This window comes from Pseudorasbora parva, chromosome 7 (genome assembly GCF_024679245.1).
Source record: "Pseudorasbora parva isolate DD20220531a chromosome 7, ASM2467924v1, whole genome shotgun sequence".
Lineage (NCBI taxonomy): Eukaryota > Metazoa > Chordata > Actinopteri > Cypriniformes > Gobionidae > Pseudorasbora > Pseudorasbora parva.
Genome location: NC_090178.1, coordinates 1,944,853 through 1,959,852, shown reverse-complemented (window position 1 = coordinate 1,959,852; position 15,000 = coordinate 1,944,853). Strand labels below are relative to the sequence as shown.

The 15,000-nt window shown below is 38.7% G+C and overlaps 1 protein-coding gene across 2 annotated transcripts in view; it reads right to left on the bottom strand.

Moving 5' to 3' along the window:
* csmd3a (CUB and Sushi multiple domains 3a) overlaps window positions 1–15,000 on the bottom strand; it is a 579,356-nt gene that overhangs the window by 421,389 nt on the left and 142,967 nt on the right. For both annotated transcript variants that reach the window (XM_067447773.1, XM_067447774.1), the window contains exon 5: window positions 7,578–7,785. In XM_067447773.1, the coding sequence (XP_067303874.1) occupies window positions 7,578–7,785 (208 nt within the window). The remainder of the gene's footprint in view (window positions 1–7,577; window positions 7,786–15,000) is intronic.

The following is a 15,000-nucleotide window of genomic DNA, read 5'->3' as shown; positions in this document are numbered from 1 at the left end:
AATCTGTGAATAACTCAAAATCCCCCAGAACCGACTTGTGTCCCTACTTTCCATGACTGCACTCTCAGAAAAAAAGGTATAGTTCTGTCACTGGGGTGGTACCCTAAGGTACAAAAGTGAAAAGGTACATCTTTGTACCTTACTCAACCCTAAATGGTACATATTAGTACCTTAAAATGTACATGTCAGTACTTTAAGAGTGTGAATTAGTACCTTAAAGGAACATAGTAGTTCCTGAAAGGTACATATTAGTACCTTTTCAGTTTTGTACCTTAGGGTACCACCCCAGTGACAGAAATGTACCTTTTTTTCTGACAGTGTGGTCACATATTCAAACGTACTTTGCTTTTCAGATAAAAATGTACTTAATATTTTTAGGTGAATGTGCTGTGACTATAAAACATTAAATAGTATTTGTAAATATATGATAACATCACACTCTGTCAGTTTAAATCTAGACTAAAAACACATCTCTTTACTATGGCATACACATAGAACATTTTTAACTTTCATTATTCAGATCAATTGACTGATTGTTAGGCTGCATTAACTAGGTCAGCCGGAACCGGGAACACTTCCCATAACACCTGATGTACTCGTTACATCATAAAAAGAGTGGCATCTACGCTAATGTTAGTCTCTCTGTTTATCCCGAGGTTTATCCCGGATCTGGGCCCTGTCCGGATCGGATGGTGGACCTGCCTGGACATGACCAGCTCATCCTGGAGTGTCTGCTGAGCCGTGTCAAATGGTGTCTCCTCCGAATTTGCCTCACTGGCACGACATGCTCAAAATCCGTCTCTGGCAAAATAATTCCGATCTTTCATGTATTCATACTCTTGTGTAATCGACGCCCCATCCTAAATAAATCCGTCTCTTCCGTGATACCCTGAAATTTTGAATATTCCGATCTAATATGATTTCTGACCTGTAAGGTTGCCAGAATAATAATCTTACACGGTGTGTTAATAGGCCAGAGGAGAACTGGCACTCCGACTGAGTCTGGTTTCTCCAAGGTTTATTTTTCTCCATCATGCCCTGATGGAGTTTTGGTTCCTTGCCACTGTCGCCTTTGGCTTGGCTTGCTCAGTTGGGGACACTAAAATGATGATTAAAGTTATTCAACTTATTATACAAATAAAATATATGAATTAGGTCTTATTTAATTCTATAAACTATAATACTGATCTGCCAACATTGTCTCTCTATGATAAATTAAACTAAGCTGATAACATCACTGTTTTCTCCAGTACGACTGTACAGCCAAATCTAATTTTGTCGCAATATTATCCTGTTTGACACTGTGAAGCTGCTTTGACACAATCGTGATTGTAAAAGCGCGATATAAATAAAGTTGATTGATTGATCTTTCTTCTCAGTTAATTTATTACATTAATAATATATGTTATATATTTATTCATATTTACTACACTGTAAAAATAATTTAGAAAAAAAGTTACCCTGGTTGCCTTAAAATTTTGAGTTCATTGAAATTAAAAATTTGAGTTAATACAATGAACATTTTTTGAGATTCGACAACCTTTATTAAAATATTATTAAAATATTTTGTAAGCATATTGGGTTATTGTGTGTGTTTTATTTCTGATGACGAGGTGAAACATGTCGAATAGTGCTATTATCATGATTTATCACATTTTTATGTGGTTCGGATACAATAATATTTTGAGTTTCTATTTATTAAACAAATTTCCTTCATTGTATCAACTCACATTTTTAATTTCAATAAACTCAAAATTAAGGCAACCAGGTTACTTATTTTTTTTAAGTTAAACCAACAATTTCTTTTTTTACAGTGTAGATATATAGTTCCAACTTAATCTTGATTTTACACTGTATAAATTACATGAATTAATGTAACAGATTTTACCATACCACAAAGTCATTATTTTCAGTGTGGGAAGTGTGTTCCTGAGACGTGGCATTAATAAAAACACTGACCCAGAAACAGCCGTTACACCAGCAAAATGTTGCCTCGGTGTCTCATTTAAGTCCTGTAGCATGTCCCATAAAGCGCAGAACACCCTTTCATCACTGGAGCGAGAGAGATGGCTTCTGTACGCTCCTTTCGCGTGAGTGATTTGTAACTTACAAGATTGTATTTTTTGCCCTTTCCGACACACAAGGGAAGTTTGGTGGAATTACGTAAAGGTCATTCTGGCAAAACCATTGATTTGTTTGTTTGGCTTGAACAATATTAGAGGGGAGAAGTTCATCCTGCTCGAATAAAACTTGGCTTCATTTGTCATGTCGCGTATAGAAGCGACTTAAGCGAATCAATAAAGCGAACGACAAACAAGGGCACACCGTCACGGCATAATATCACACTCCTGTATGCGCCTCCACCGACTTTTTTTTGCTTCTGCGGCTGAGGATTTGTTCAGTACGCCGCTGCTTTCCTGTGCCAAGACTCAAATCTTTGGATTTGCAGAGTCACGCAAGCTGGATCGAATCAAGTTAAAGGCATCTGTTCTTATTTCATATCATTCTCACAAGCTCACAAAGTCATTTCAGAGGTTTGATAGAAGTTTTGGCACCTTCTGAGGAGCTTCTTCGGACAATCTAACACATAAATCACACATTTCCTTCACTTCAATTGTCATAGCGAAAATCATTTCCTCACTTTGAAATTAAGATGTTGAATCTTATCAATGCACACATTCATTCTGAGCAACGCTCTCTGCAGAATGAAGCGAATGAACCATTGTGTGGGAAAGACGAAACACAAAGGAAAGACGGTGCATTATCATACTAATTATGCAGCTGTTTATCACAATAAACGCATATGAAACATTGATTTGAGTTTAAATGAGGCTGGATGAGGACAGCAGGGAGAAAACACCAATGAAATGCAATGTATGTAATCGTGTATTAGTTATCAGGATTACAAAACAGAAAACCTTTCCCACAACTTCTGTCGACAGAGCCAACGCCTGTGCATTCAATCACATGAGCTATTATGGTGCAAATTCACCGGCAACTCCTGCCCTAAACAGATGAACGAACCCTAAACGTCTGTTTTGCATTATGAATTATCTGCATAAATAAACAAATAAAATTCCCAATTTTAATAAAATGTAAATGTAATATATAATATATAGTTTAGGGTTATAACAACACATTAAAATCAAATAAATACAAAACCTTTAATTTGATTTATATATTGGGTATATGATTAAATAAATAAATAAATATCCTGTTTTTATATATAGCATATATAGTGCATTTTAAATAAAAAGAAAGAAAGAAAGAAAGAAAGAAAGAAAGAAAGAAAGAAAGAAAGAAAGAAAGAAAGAAAGAAAGAAAGAAAGAAAGAAAGAAAGAAAGAAAGAAAATACACAATTGTATTTATATATAGTATATAGGCTAGTTTATTTTATATCAACTCATGAAATCAAATATTAACTAAAAAATAAATAGCCTATCGTATTTATATTGGAACATATGTTAATATTTTATATCAAATGAATAACATAAATAAAAATACCCTATTTTAATACATATATGGTCAAACAAATATATAATAAAAAAATATATATACATTTTATACTATATATTTATATATATATAGAATAATCAAGGTTTTTAGTATATTTTTTATTGCTACGTGGCAAACAAGTTACCAGTAGGTTCAGTAGATTCTCAGAAAACAAACAAGACCCAGCATTCATGATATGCACGCTCTTAAGGCTGTGCAATTGGGCAATTAGTTGAAAGGGGTGTGTTCAAAAAAATAGCAGTGTCTACCTTTGACTGTACAAACTCAAAACTATTTTGTACAAACATTTTTTTTTTTTCTGGGATTTAGCAATCCTGTGAATCACTAAACTAATATTTAGTTGTATGACCACAGTTTTTTAAAACTGCTTGACATCTGTGTGGCATGGAGTCAACCAACTTGTGGCACCTCTCAGCTGTTATTCCACTCCATGATTCTTTAACAACATTCCACAATTCATTCACATTTCTTGGTTTTGCTTCAGAAACAGCATTTTTGATATCACCCCACAAGTTCTCAATTGGATTAAGGTCTGGAGATTGGGCTGGCCACTCCATAACATTAATTTTGTTGGTTTGGAACCAAGACTTCGCCCGTTTACTAGTGTGTTTTGAGTCATTGTCTTGTTGAAACAACCGTTTCAAGGGCATGTCCTCTTCAGCATAGGGCAACATGACCTCTTCAAGTATTTTAACATATGCAAACTGATCCATGATCCCTGGTATGCGATAAATAGGCCCAACACCATAGTAGGAGAAACATGCCCATATCATGATGCTTGCACCTCCATGCTTCACTGTCTTCACTGTGTACTGTGGCTTGAATTCAGAGTTTGGGGGTCGTCTCACAAACTGCCTGTGGCCCTTGGACCCAAAAAGAACAATTTTACTCTCATCAGTCCACAAAATGTTCCTCCATTTCTCTTTAGGCCAGTTGATGTGTTCTTTGGCAAATTGTAACCTCTTCTGCACATGCCTTTTTTTTAACAGAGGGACTTTGCGGGGGATTCTTGAAAATAGATTAGCTTCACACAGACGTCTTCTGACTGTCACAGTACTTACAGGTAACTCCAGACTGTCTTTGATCATCCTGGAGGTGATCATTGGCTGAGCCTTTGCCATTCTGGTTATTCTTCTATCCATTTTGATGGTTGTCTTCCGTTTTCTTCCACGTCTCTCTGGTTTTGCTCTCCATTTTAAGGCATTGGAGATCATTTTAGCTGAACAGCCTATCATTTTTTGCACCTCTTTATAGGTTTTCCCCTCTCTAATCAACTTTTTAATCAAAGTACGCTGTTCTTCTGAACAATGTCTTGAACGACCCATTTTCCTCAGCTTTCAAATGCATGTTCAACAAGTGTTGGCTTCATCCTTAAATAGGGGCCACCTGATTCACACCTGTTTCTTCACAAAATTGATGACCTCAGTGATTGAATGCCACACTGCTATTTTTTTGAACACACCCCTTTCAACTAATTCAACTAATTGCCCAATTGCACAGCCTTAAGAGCGTGCATATCATGAATGCTGGGTCTTGTTTGTTTTCTGAGAATCTACTGAACCTACTGGTAACTTGTTTGCCACGTAGCAATAAAAAAATATACGAAAAACCTTGATTATTCTGGTTAGTCACATTGTACTGCTATTATTTTGAACAAGACTGTATATATATATATATATATATACAGGTCCTTCTTAAAAAATGTGCATATTGTGATAAAGTTCATTATTTTCCATAATGATAAAAATGTAATTTTCATATATTTTAGATTCAGTGCACACCAACTGAAATATTTCAGATCTTTTATTGTTTTAATACTGATGATTTTGGCATACAGCTCATGAAGACCCAAAATTCCTGTCTCAAAAAATTAGCATATTTCATCCGACCAATAAAAGAAAAGTGTTTTTAATACAAAAAAAGTCAACCTTCAAATAATTATGTTCAGTTCTGCACTCAATACTTGGTGGGGAATCCTTTAGCAGAAATGGCTGCTTCAGTGCGGCGTGGCATGGAGGCGATCAGCCTGTGGCGCTGCTGAGGTGTTCTGGAGGCCCAGGATGCTCCGATAGCGGCCTTAAGCTCATCCAGAGTGTTGGGTCTCGCATCTCTCAACTTTCTCTTCACAATATCCCACAGATTCTCTATGGGGTTCAGGTCAGGAGAGTTGAGCACAGTAATACCATGGTCAGTAAACCATTTACCAGTGGTTTTGGCACTGTGAGCAGGTGCCAGGTCGTGCTGAAAAACCAAATCTTCATCTCCATAAAGCTTTTCAGCAGATGGAAGCATTAAGTGCTCCAAAATCTCCTGATAGCGAGCGGCATTGACCCTGCCCTTGATAAAACACAGTGGACCAACACCAGCAGCTGACATGGCACCCCAGACCATCACTGACTGTGGGGACTTGACACTGGACTTCAGGCATCTGTGGCACCTGTAGCCCATTTCCTGCACTCGGCTGAGCACGGCGGCTCTGGATGTTTCTACTCCAGACTCAGTCCACTGCTTCCGCAGGTCCCCCAAGGGCTGGAATCGGTCCTTCTCCACAATCTTCCTCAGGGTCTGCTCACCTCTTCTCATTTCTTGCCACACTTTTTCCTTCCCACAGACTTCCCACTGAGGTGCCTTGATACAGCACTCTGGGAACAGCCTATTCGTTCAGAAATGTCTTTCTGTGTCTTCCCCTCTCGGGGGGAAAAATCTTTTGCAGGTGTTTAGAGTTAATTAGTTGATTCAGATGATTAGGTTAATAGCTCGTTTAGAGAACCGCTTCATGATATGCTAATTTTTTGAGACAGGAATTTTGGGTTTTCATGAGCTGTATGCCAAAATCATCAGTATTAAAACAATAAAAGACCTGAAATATTTCAGTTGGTGTGCAATGAATCTAAAATACATTTAATTTAATTTGTATCATTACATTATGGGAAATAATGAACTTTATCACAATATGCAATTTTTTTATATATATATGACCAGTCACAGAAAGTAGGGACACAAGTCGGTTCTGGGGCATTTTGAGTTATTCACAGATTCTGAAAGTATAGTCTCCAAGCTTCCCAACGATGTGTAACACATGGAAATCTGATCATATTTGGAGAAGTTGTGTCCATCTGAATGTAGGCCTTTAGAAAAGTGTACACGAGAGAAAACAGCCTCTGAAGTTTTGCAGTTCTCACCTGTTCTCACCTGCTGGGAGTGACAATAGGGCTCATTTACATCTCATTTAGATAAGCCACACCCCCTGTAAAGCTGCATGGTTGCATAGCAACGACAGACGCAACGGGAAAAGTCAGATCGCATACTACTAATAATGAAGATGCTAACATTACCATCTAAAAGCCCATTATAGTAATGGGGGTTTATGGCAAGTGATACGATGCTAACGATTACAATTAAAACGACAGTTAAGAACAATAGATGGGTATGGGAAGGTCTAAACATGAGATAACGTGTGTGTGTTCTTAGAATGAACACAAAACGACAAACGTTGGTGTTTATGGAAACTCACCCCATAAGAAACAGAAAAGTATTCAGCGGCTCTACAATCATTTTATGAAGACACGACAAAACAAAAACTAAATAACGACTTATATAGTGATGGCCGATTTCAGAACAAAGCTTCGAACCGTTATGAGTCAGTGAATCGATTCATGATTCGGATCGCGTGTCAAACTGCTGAAATCACATGACTTATGAATCGATTCACTGACTCATAATGGTTCGAAGCTTTGTTCTGAAATCGGCCATCACTATATAAGTCGTTATTTAGTGTTTTTGCGCACTAACTCTATTCTGGCCTCTTCATCAATGATTGTAGAGCCGCTGTAGTGAGATGGGCTTTGTAACGACGTCTTTAGTGCCTTTATGGGTCTTGAGAGAGGAAATGACATTGGTGTCAATGAAGGCCTTTCTGAGCCATTGGATTTCAACACTAATATCTTCATCTGTGTCTGTAGATCAACATTTTTTGGTGAACTAACCCTTTAACACTCATTACAGAAAATCCCTGGTAAACATTCCAGAGAGCCGAAACATGACACAATGCCGTTCTCACCATATCGTCGGTGGATCGGACCCTTCGACCTCTAAAGATTCGAGTTTGCTGTCCATCTGGAACTCAGTGAAGACGAGCGAGATGGTGTCTCCGGGGTCAGCGAGGATCGTCCATGTGCATTCGCCGCTGCTCTGATAGTCCTTCTGGAAGTCTGGACTGGAGATGCTTCCACTGGAGCCTCGAAGCGTCCCACCACACGTGTCCTCCGCTGCGGAGAAAACATACGTTATCAGAGGCTGAATCATTGGGTGCGTTAACATGCACGTTCTTAAGCCGATAATAAACATGGTCATGTAAACGCGGTAACCCATTTTCTTTTATCGGAGTAAGGTCATAAACCGGTCGACACAGGGAGTTTTTTTGCCTCTTATCCTGATTTTGCGCGGCATGTAAACGCATTAACCTGCTTTCTGTCGGCTTATTGAAGTGCACATGTGTGATAGGTGACAAAAACACAAACTCAGAGCAGATTTAAACACATCCAGCAGAGCGAGCTGGCGTTTTGCATGAAATAAGGACATATATCACAAACGCAGACTCTTTTCAGACCCAGAAAATTGTAAAGATGTGTTCTCATCTCATACAGCAGAAGTAGAAGAGGTTCAGTCAAAACTGCATGAGGGGTAATATGAGCCGTAAATCTCCCACTGACTCGCGTTATTAACATCACAACTGACGTAACATTTGGATTACTGAGTCAGATACGGACATTATTATTTTTGACGTCACTACATGGAAATAACCCGGTTTATTAATAAAGTCATGTAAACGCGGTTTACTTGCGTTATCAGTTTACTGGTTTGCATGGTAACGGGGAAAGCTGATTATTTCAATAAGCTGATATTTGTGAGTTATCAGCTTACTGGTGTGCATGTAAACGTGCTCATTGACATTGTAGGTTGCGTCCGAAAACCTAGGCGTTGACTCGTTGCCTCGCTGCCTTACGCCGCATTCACACAAGGCGTAAACGTTAACGCTTCCCATTTACTTTAAATGGGGGACATCATCCGTTGCTGAACTGAATTGTGGGTTCTGTCGCGTCGCTTCACTCGCATTACAAGCGGCAGAAGTTGAAGATTTCTCAACTTTTCATGCGACAGCGCAGGCGTCATCCAATCAGATCGCCGTATGCAAATATCCTAGAGCAGGCGCTAGCCAATTGCATTCATTACTGCTCCGAGAACCATCCAGACGCAGCTCCCGGACCAGTCTGTGATATTCTCCTTGCTGTCGGCGGATTTTCAGGATTGAATATACCCAACAGCTTGGAGCACCTGTGCAGTGCACTGACAACAACTACACGGGCAATCGCATTCGCACATACAACCAAATCGGCATCCATTTCGTCTCACAGACTAGCTGTCAAAAAAGGCGCTATTTTTGTGTTGTGGTCCAAGCGGCAAGTAATGTGATTGGCTGTTGTCACTATGACGATCGCATCAGCAGCAAGCTTCAGCCGCGCCCTCCGTCAAGCGTTAACGCCTACGCCCCGTGTGAACACACCGTGATCAGGCAATGGCTTGTAAGGCAGTGTTTTGTGCACGAAGGCACCTCACAAAACTAATTTCGGACAGACTTCTAAGGCAGTGTAACAGTTTAATGATCCACAGCAAACCAGAGAGAGCTTTGGTGAGAACTAAAGACATTTAATTACTGCACTGCAAAAAAATGCTCTTCTTACTTTTAGTAGGCTATTTTTGTCTCGTTTCTAGTTCAAATGTCTAAAAATGTGTAAAACAAGAAGTATTTACTAGACAAGCAAAAGTAATTGTCTTGTTGTGGAAAAAAAACAAACAAAAAATAAGAGTTTTTGCTTAAAATAAGCTAAACAATCTGCCAATGGGGTGAGAAAAATAATGTTGTTTTAGGATTATTTTTCTCACCCCATTGGCAGATTATTTAGCCATTTTAAGCAAAAACTCTCTTCATTTTGAGTTATTTTTCCCCAAAACAAGACAATAAGTTTAACTTGACTAATTAATGTTTCTTAATGTAAGAATTTTTGGAAATTTTGACTAGTAACAAGAAAAAAATACTAATTTAGAAAAGCATTTTTTGCAGTGTGCATTAGTAATTTCACACTAGAAATGACATCAGAAGTGGAAAATATAGATAAAAAAACATTTTCCAGGTTTCGGACACAGCCTATGGTTACGGCAGATGATGAGCATCACACAGCGAGGGCGACGCCCTTCTTTTTGGGTGTCTATGTGCAAACTTTGCCAACACTTGATTAGATTGTTTGCAGCCAACAAACCAATGAACAGCGATAAGAGCCATTATTATACATCAGGTTGATCACACTAATTGCTGGTTATGTTCTGAAGAACAGAATGATTGTTTTAATGAGTATTATATGGGTTTTGCATGCATTTATGTTTGAAAAACAAAACTAAAATCAACATTTAATTAAGCAGCCCGAGACTAGCTTCAAAACAGAGACAGTCTCAGATAATTAATCTAATTAGCTTCGTAAAGGATGAGAGGAAAGCGTCTTATCAACACATGCACTTAATGAAGGGGTGATTATTTTTAAAACACACACCAACAGGACATCGGCTAATGCAACATATTGCACACACAAGTGCATGTAAATGAATCACTGCATTTAGTCACTGTTTTTTTTTTTTCTTGCAACACAAAAATAGAAACTCAGAAACTGAAACAATCACTCATAGCGAGCCGTCAAGCTTCACAAAACCACAATACTGCAAGTATTTCAAAATATTCTGAAGATATAATACTCTATATTGCCATAAGTATTGTGACGCCTGCCTTTGCACCAGGGGTGGTAAGTAATCAAGTAAAAATACTTTGATACTTTACTTAAGTATTTTTTTCGGGGATCTGTACTTTACTTGAGTATATTTTATTTGCATCTACTTTTACTCTTACTCCACTACAATATTAAAGGCAAAGTTTACTTTTTACTCCAATACATTTCCCCGAGCCCGCTCCAAGTATTAAGTATTTATTACACTTGATTTCCAAACCGGTCTGGTCGGTCATGGATGATCCAGTCGGGTATAGACTTGGAAAAGCTGACAAGTCAGGTTTGCCAAACTAACGTTAGCTCAGTGTTTCCCCAACTTTTTTATTTTGCGGCACACTATTTAATATGAAAACATCAGTAACACTTTACAATACAGGTGCACTATTATAATTCATGCCTAACTAATGCACAGATAATCATGAGTTAATGTATTACTAATGAAGAACTAAACCATTTATTAATGATTACTGCATCAGCAACTAATGAACATTCGATATGATTAATAGATTAAGTAATATATTAATTGCTATTAATTAAATATGACATCATTAATTCCCTAATAACATATTACATGAACTAATAATGTAAATTCATGTATTCAAAGCCATGCATTCCGACTCTCGGTTGTGTTTAATTAATCATTAATCATAACAATTGGCAAAATTATAGTATGACTTTACTTGTTGAGGCACATGACTATTAACTAATTGTTACGTAATATGTCGTTGTGGTTATGGCTTTTGAATTAATGTTGAATTAGTTAATAGTATCTTGCTCCTCATCTGTTTTATGGAGCTAATGTTATGGAACATGTCTATGTTAAGTTTAACCCCTATACCGCGTTAAGGTGCTTCATTGTTTCCTATTAATTGCAAATCTAACAAATTCTTAATTGCAGTATCTAATCTTATCATTTGTTCAATTAAAGCAGTTCATATCAGTCCCAAAAGATTTTATATGCTTATTGATATTTACAGTTAATTTGAATATTTACTTTTTACTTTCGGTACTTGAGTACGTTTTAAATCTGATACTTTTGTACTTTTACTCAAGTGATGTTTGAATGGAGTACTTTCTACTTTTACTGGAGTATTTTTTTATTTAGGTATATATACTTTCACTCGAGTATAACTTTTGAGTACTTTTACCACCTCTGCTTTGCACACACATGAGCTTCCCATTGTTAATCCTGTGGGTTTAATATGGAGTCGGCCCACCCTCTCTAACAGCTCCAGCTCTTCTGGGAAGGCTTTCCTCAAGGTTTAGGAGTGTGTTTATGGGGATTTTTGCCCATTCTTCTAGAAGCTCATTTGTGAGGTCAGGCACTGATGTTGGACGAGAAGGCCTGGCTCTCAGTCTCCGCTCTAATTCATCCCAAAGCTGTTCTATCGGGTTGAGCTCAGGACTCTGTGCAGGCCAGTCCAGTTCCTCCACACCAAACTCCTCATCCATGTCTTTATGGACCGACGCTTTGTGCACTGGAGCACAGTCATGCTGGGACAGGAAGGGGCCGTCCACAAACTGATCCTACAAAGTCAGGAGCGTGAAATTGTCCAAAATGTCTTGGTGAAGCATTAAGAGTTCCTTTCACTGGAACTAATGGGCCAAGCCTGAAAAACAACCCCACCCCATAATCCCCCCTCCACCAAACTTTACAATTGGCACTATGAAGTCAGGCAAGTCCCGTTCTCCTGGCAACGGCCAAACCCAGACTCGTCCATGGGATTGTCAGACTGAAGCGTGATTGGTCGCTCAGAGAACACGTCTCACTGCTCTAGAGTCCAGTGGCGTCTGCTTTACTCCACTGCATCCCACGCTTTGCATTGCTCTTGGTGATGTAAGGCTTGGATGAGCTGCTCGGCCACGGAAACCCATTCCATGAAGCTCTCTCCGCTGTTCTTGAGCTCATCTGACGGCCACAGAAGTCTGGAGGTCTGGAGCTGTGGACTTCTGTGTACTGTGACCCTCAGCATGCGCTGACCCCGCAGTATAGTGTAGCTTAATATGAATAACAGACTTGTTCTGTAATCATTTATTTATCCTGATGTTGCTGCAAACCCGCATGATTGTCTTTCTACACAAAATGTCTGTTTTGTTGTGTTGTCCATATGATGAACGTCAATGTTGTGTTGATGAGCTGTTAAAAACGACTTATATTGTGTTCTGCAGTAGAACGTCAAACAGGCTTGTAACGACATAAAGGTTATGCAGTAAATAATGATAATTTTCATTTTTTGGGTGAACTATTCCTTTAAATGCAATCGTTATAAGAGTGAAAATCTTCCCCTCGGCCAAAGCTCTCATTCCCAATCGCATTGAAAAATTCTGCACTACAGACTGAACTTTTCCTTTAAAAAGTTTGAACAAAATAAAGAGAGATAACTATAGAGTTCACATTATTTCCACAGGTCCATATCCACATCTGACAGCGAGAGATTCCCAATATTATGCGTATTTTTAATGCACACAGAGCAATGCACATCTCGTTCATTACGAATCCGGCAGGTGCATTTGTGCATTCAGACGCTTCAAAGCAGTGGAACATCCATTACTAAAATTTCTGAAAGCTATTAATGCATGCCGGCAGTCCATGTTCCCAAAGCTGCAAATTGCCTTATATGTCGACATTTCTGCCCTATTTTAGCTATTTTAGGCAAACTCATGCTTTATCACAGGACTCTCTCGACAGCTCATGCGAGGAGAGAATAACCAGCCATGCGATCGAGGGTCCAGATCTGCACAGATAATGTCCCAGACGAAAGCTGCATGTAAACAAGTTTTGACTAAACAGCAAAAAGCTCACTTCACACGGCAGCGTATTTTGTTGAAGAAACGGCCACTTGGACAGGAAGAGCAACATATAAAAGGACTAAACTATTTGTTTTACGCATATTACTTAGGGCAATCTGATCCGAAGCAGATTAAACCACAAGAACAGACCACAGTGAATAATAAAAAAAGGTAATTTAAAGCGCACATTACGCTTTTTTAAATATCATGCAGTGTGTAATAGAGCTGTTTGTGAATGTAAAAGATCTGCACAGCTTTAAAGATCATGTCAAATAAAAGAACCGCTTCTGAACTTCTGAAACGAGTAAGAATGTAACATTTGCATAATGTCCGCCCTCTGGTCGTGATTGGCTGAGCAGTGTCTCGTAGCCCCGCCCTCTCTCACTGTAGTCGTCTCTGAGACTGGAAGAGTTTGGTTGGCGTTGTTCATGTGGACGAGACGCTTTTTTCTTCTGAGATTGAGACGGTCAAACTCACACCATCGTTACTGATCATATCAGTGTTTCAGATATGATAATGAGCGCTTGCTTTCTGACCAATCACAGCAGAGCAGCTTTCAGAGAGGCGGGGCTTAGAGAGACTAATCTTCGAACTAACCGTTTCAGACGCTGTGAGAAATGAGCTGATATGTAATGTTAGTCATTAAGAAAAAAAAATTAAAAAAAAATTTTAAAATGTAAGGGATTTTTGACCTTTGATGCCTGTTGTTGGAGACTCCAGAACAACTTTAGGAACCTTTATCACATTATTAGTGTTCCCAAACACCTGAGATGGACTAATACACTTCATTACTGGAGTAAAAGTAACAGTACTGCTGGTCAAATATTACTCCGTTACAAGTGAAAGTTGTAAAAACAGATTTTTACTGGAGTAAAAGTACAGAAGTATTTGTTTTCAAAAGTACTTAAGTATCAAAGGTAAATTTCCTTTTTTATGTCAGCGCATTATTTTATTATTGTTGTATAATGCACATTATGCCATCATGGTTTAAGCCAGTCAGTTTACAGCTCTTTATAAAGCTGCTGTCACTTTAAGGCCGAATGCACGGATCCAATACACTGATACACATCTGATATTCTCACACTGTTCACCTTCACTGAAGACAGAATCAACTTTGTTTATGTGAATACTCCACTAAATGAGCATTTGGACATCCGTCTTCTTCCATTTTGCTCTAAACTATAAATCAGTGTTTAATAAATGCTGTGAAATCATTGAACTTCACGAGACTCTACAAGAGTGATTCCTGAAAGGCTTTCTGCAAAAACCCAAACACCTTTAAAAGAAGAAAAAAATCATCACTGACTTTCAAAGCTGCGACAGAAACGACTTTCCACTTCGAGGACCTTGATAGAAATGTAGTGGAGTAAAAAGGACGATATTTGTCTTTCAGATGGAGTGAAGTTAAAGTCAGAAGTTTACAGAGAAAAATATGACTCAAGTAAAGGATACTCAAAAAGTGAACTTCAGTACAGTACTCGAGTAAATGATCTTGTTCTCTTGAAGACGAGATGGAAGCGTTGCGTTAAAATTGCAACTTTAGATGAAAACATAGCATAGGTTTCCAGGCGGGCTCACTTCTGGAAGCTCCATGAAGAGCCAGCCAATCAGATTAGAGCTTACCAGATCAAGAAAGACATTCTCGGTGTCGTCTGCAATATGGACACAGCGAGCGAGAATGCACAGACGACCAGACGCCTGTGAATCCAGACATTCGCTGGATGTAATGTGATGGGAACATGAAAGGTCCCGGATAACAGATCGCTATCCCTTCTCCTCAGTCATTAAAGCACAGCCGAGCAGCACAAACTCCTCACTATGACGGATTAATGTTGCCTATCAGGACTTCATTTGGCTTCT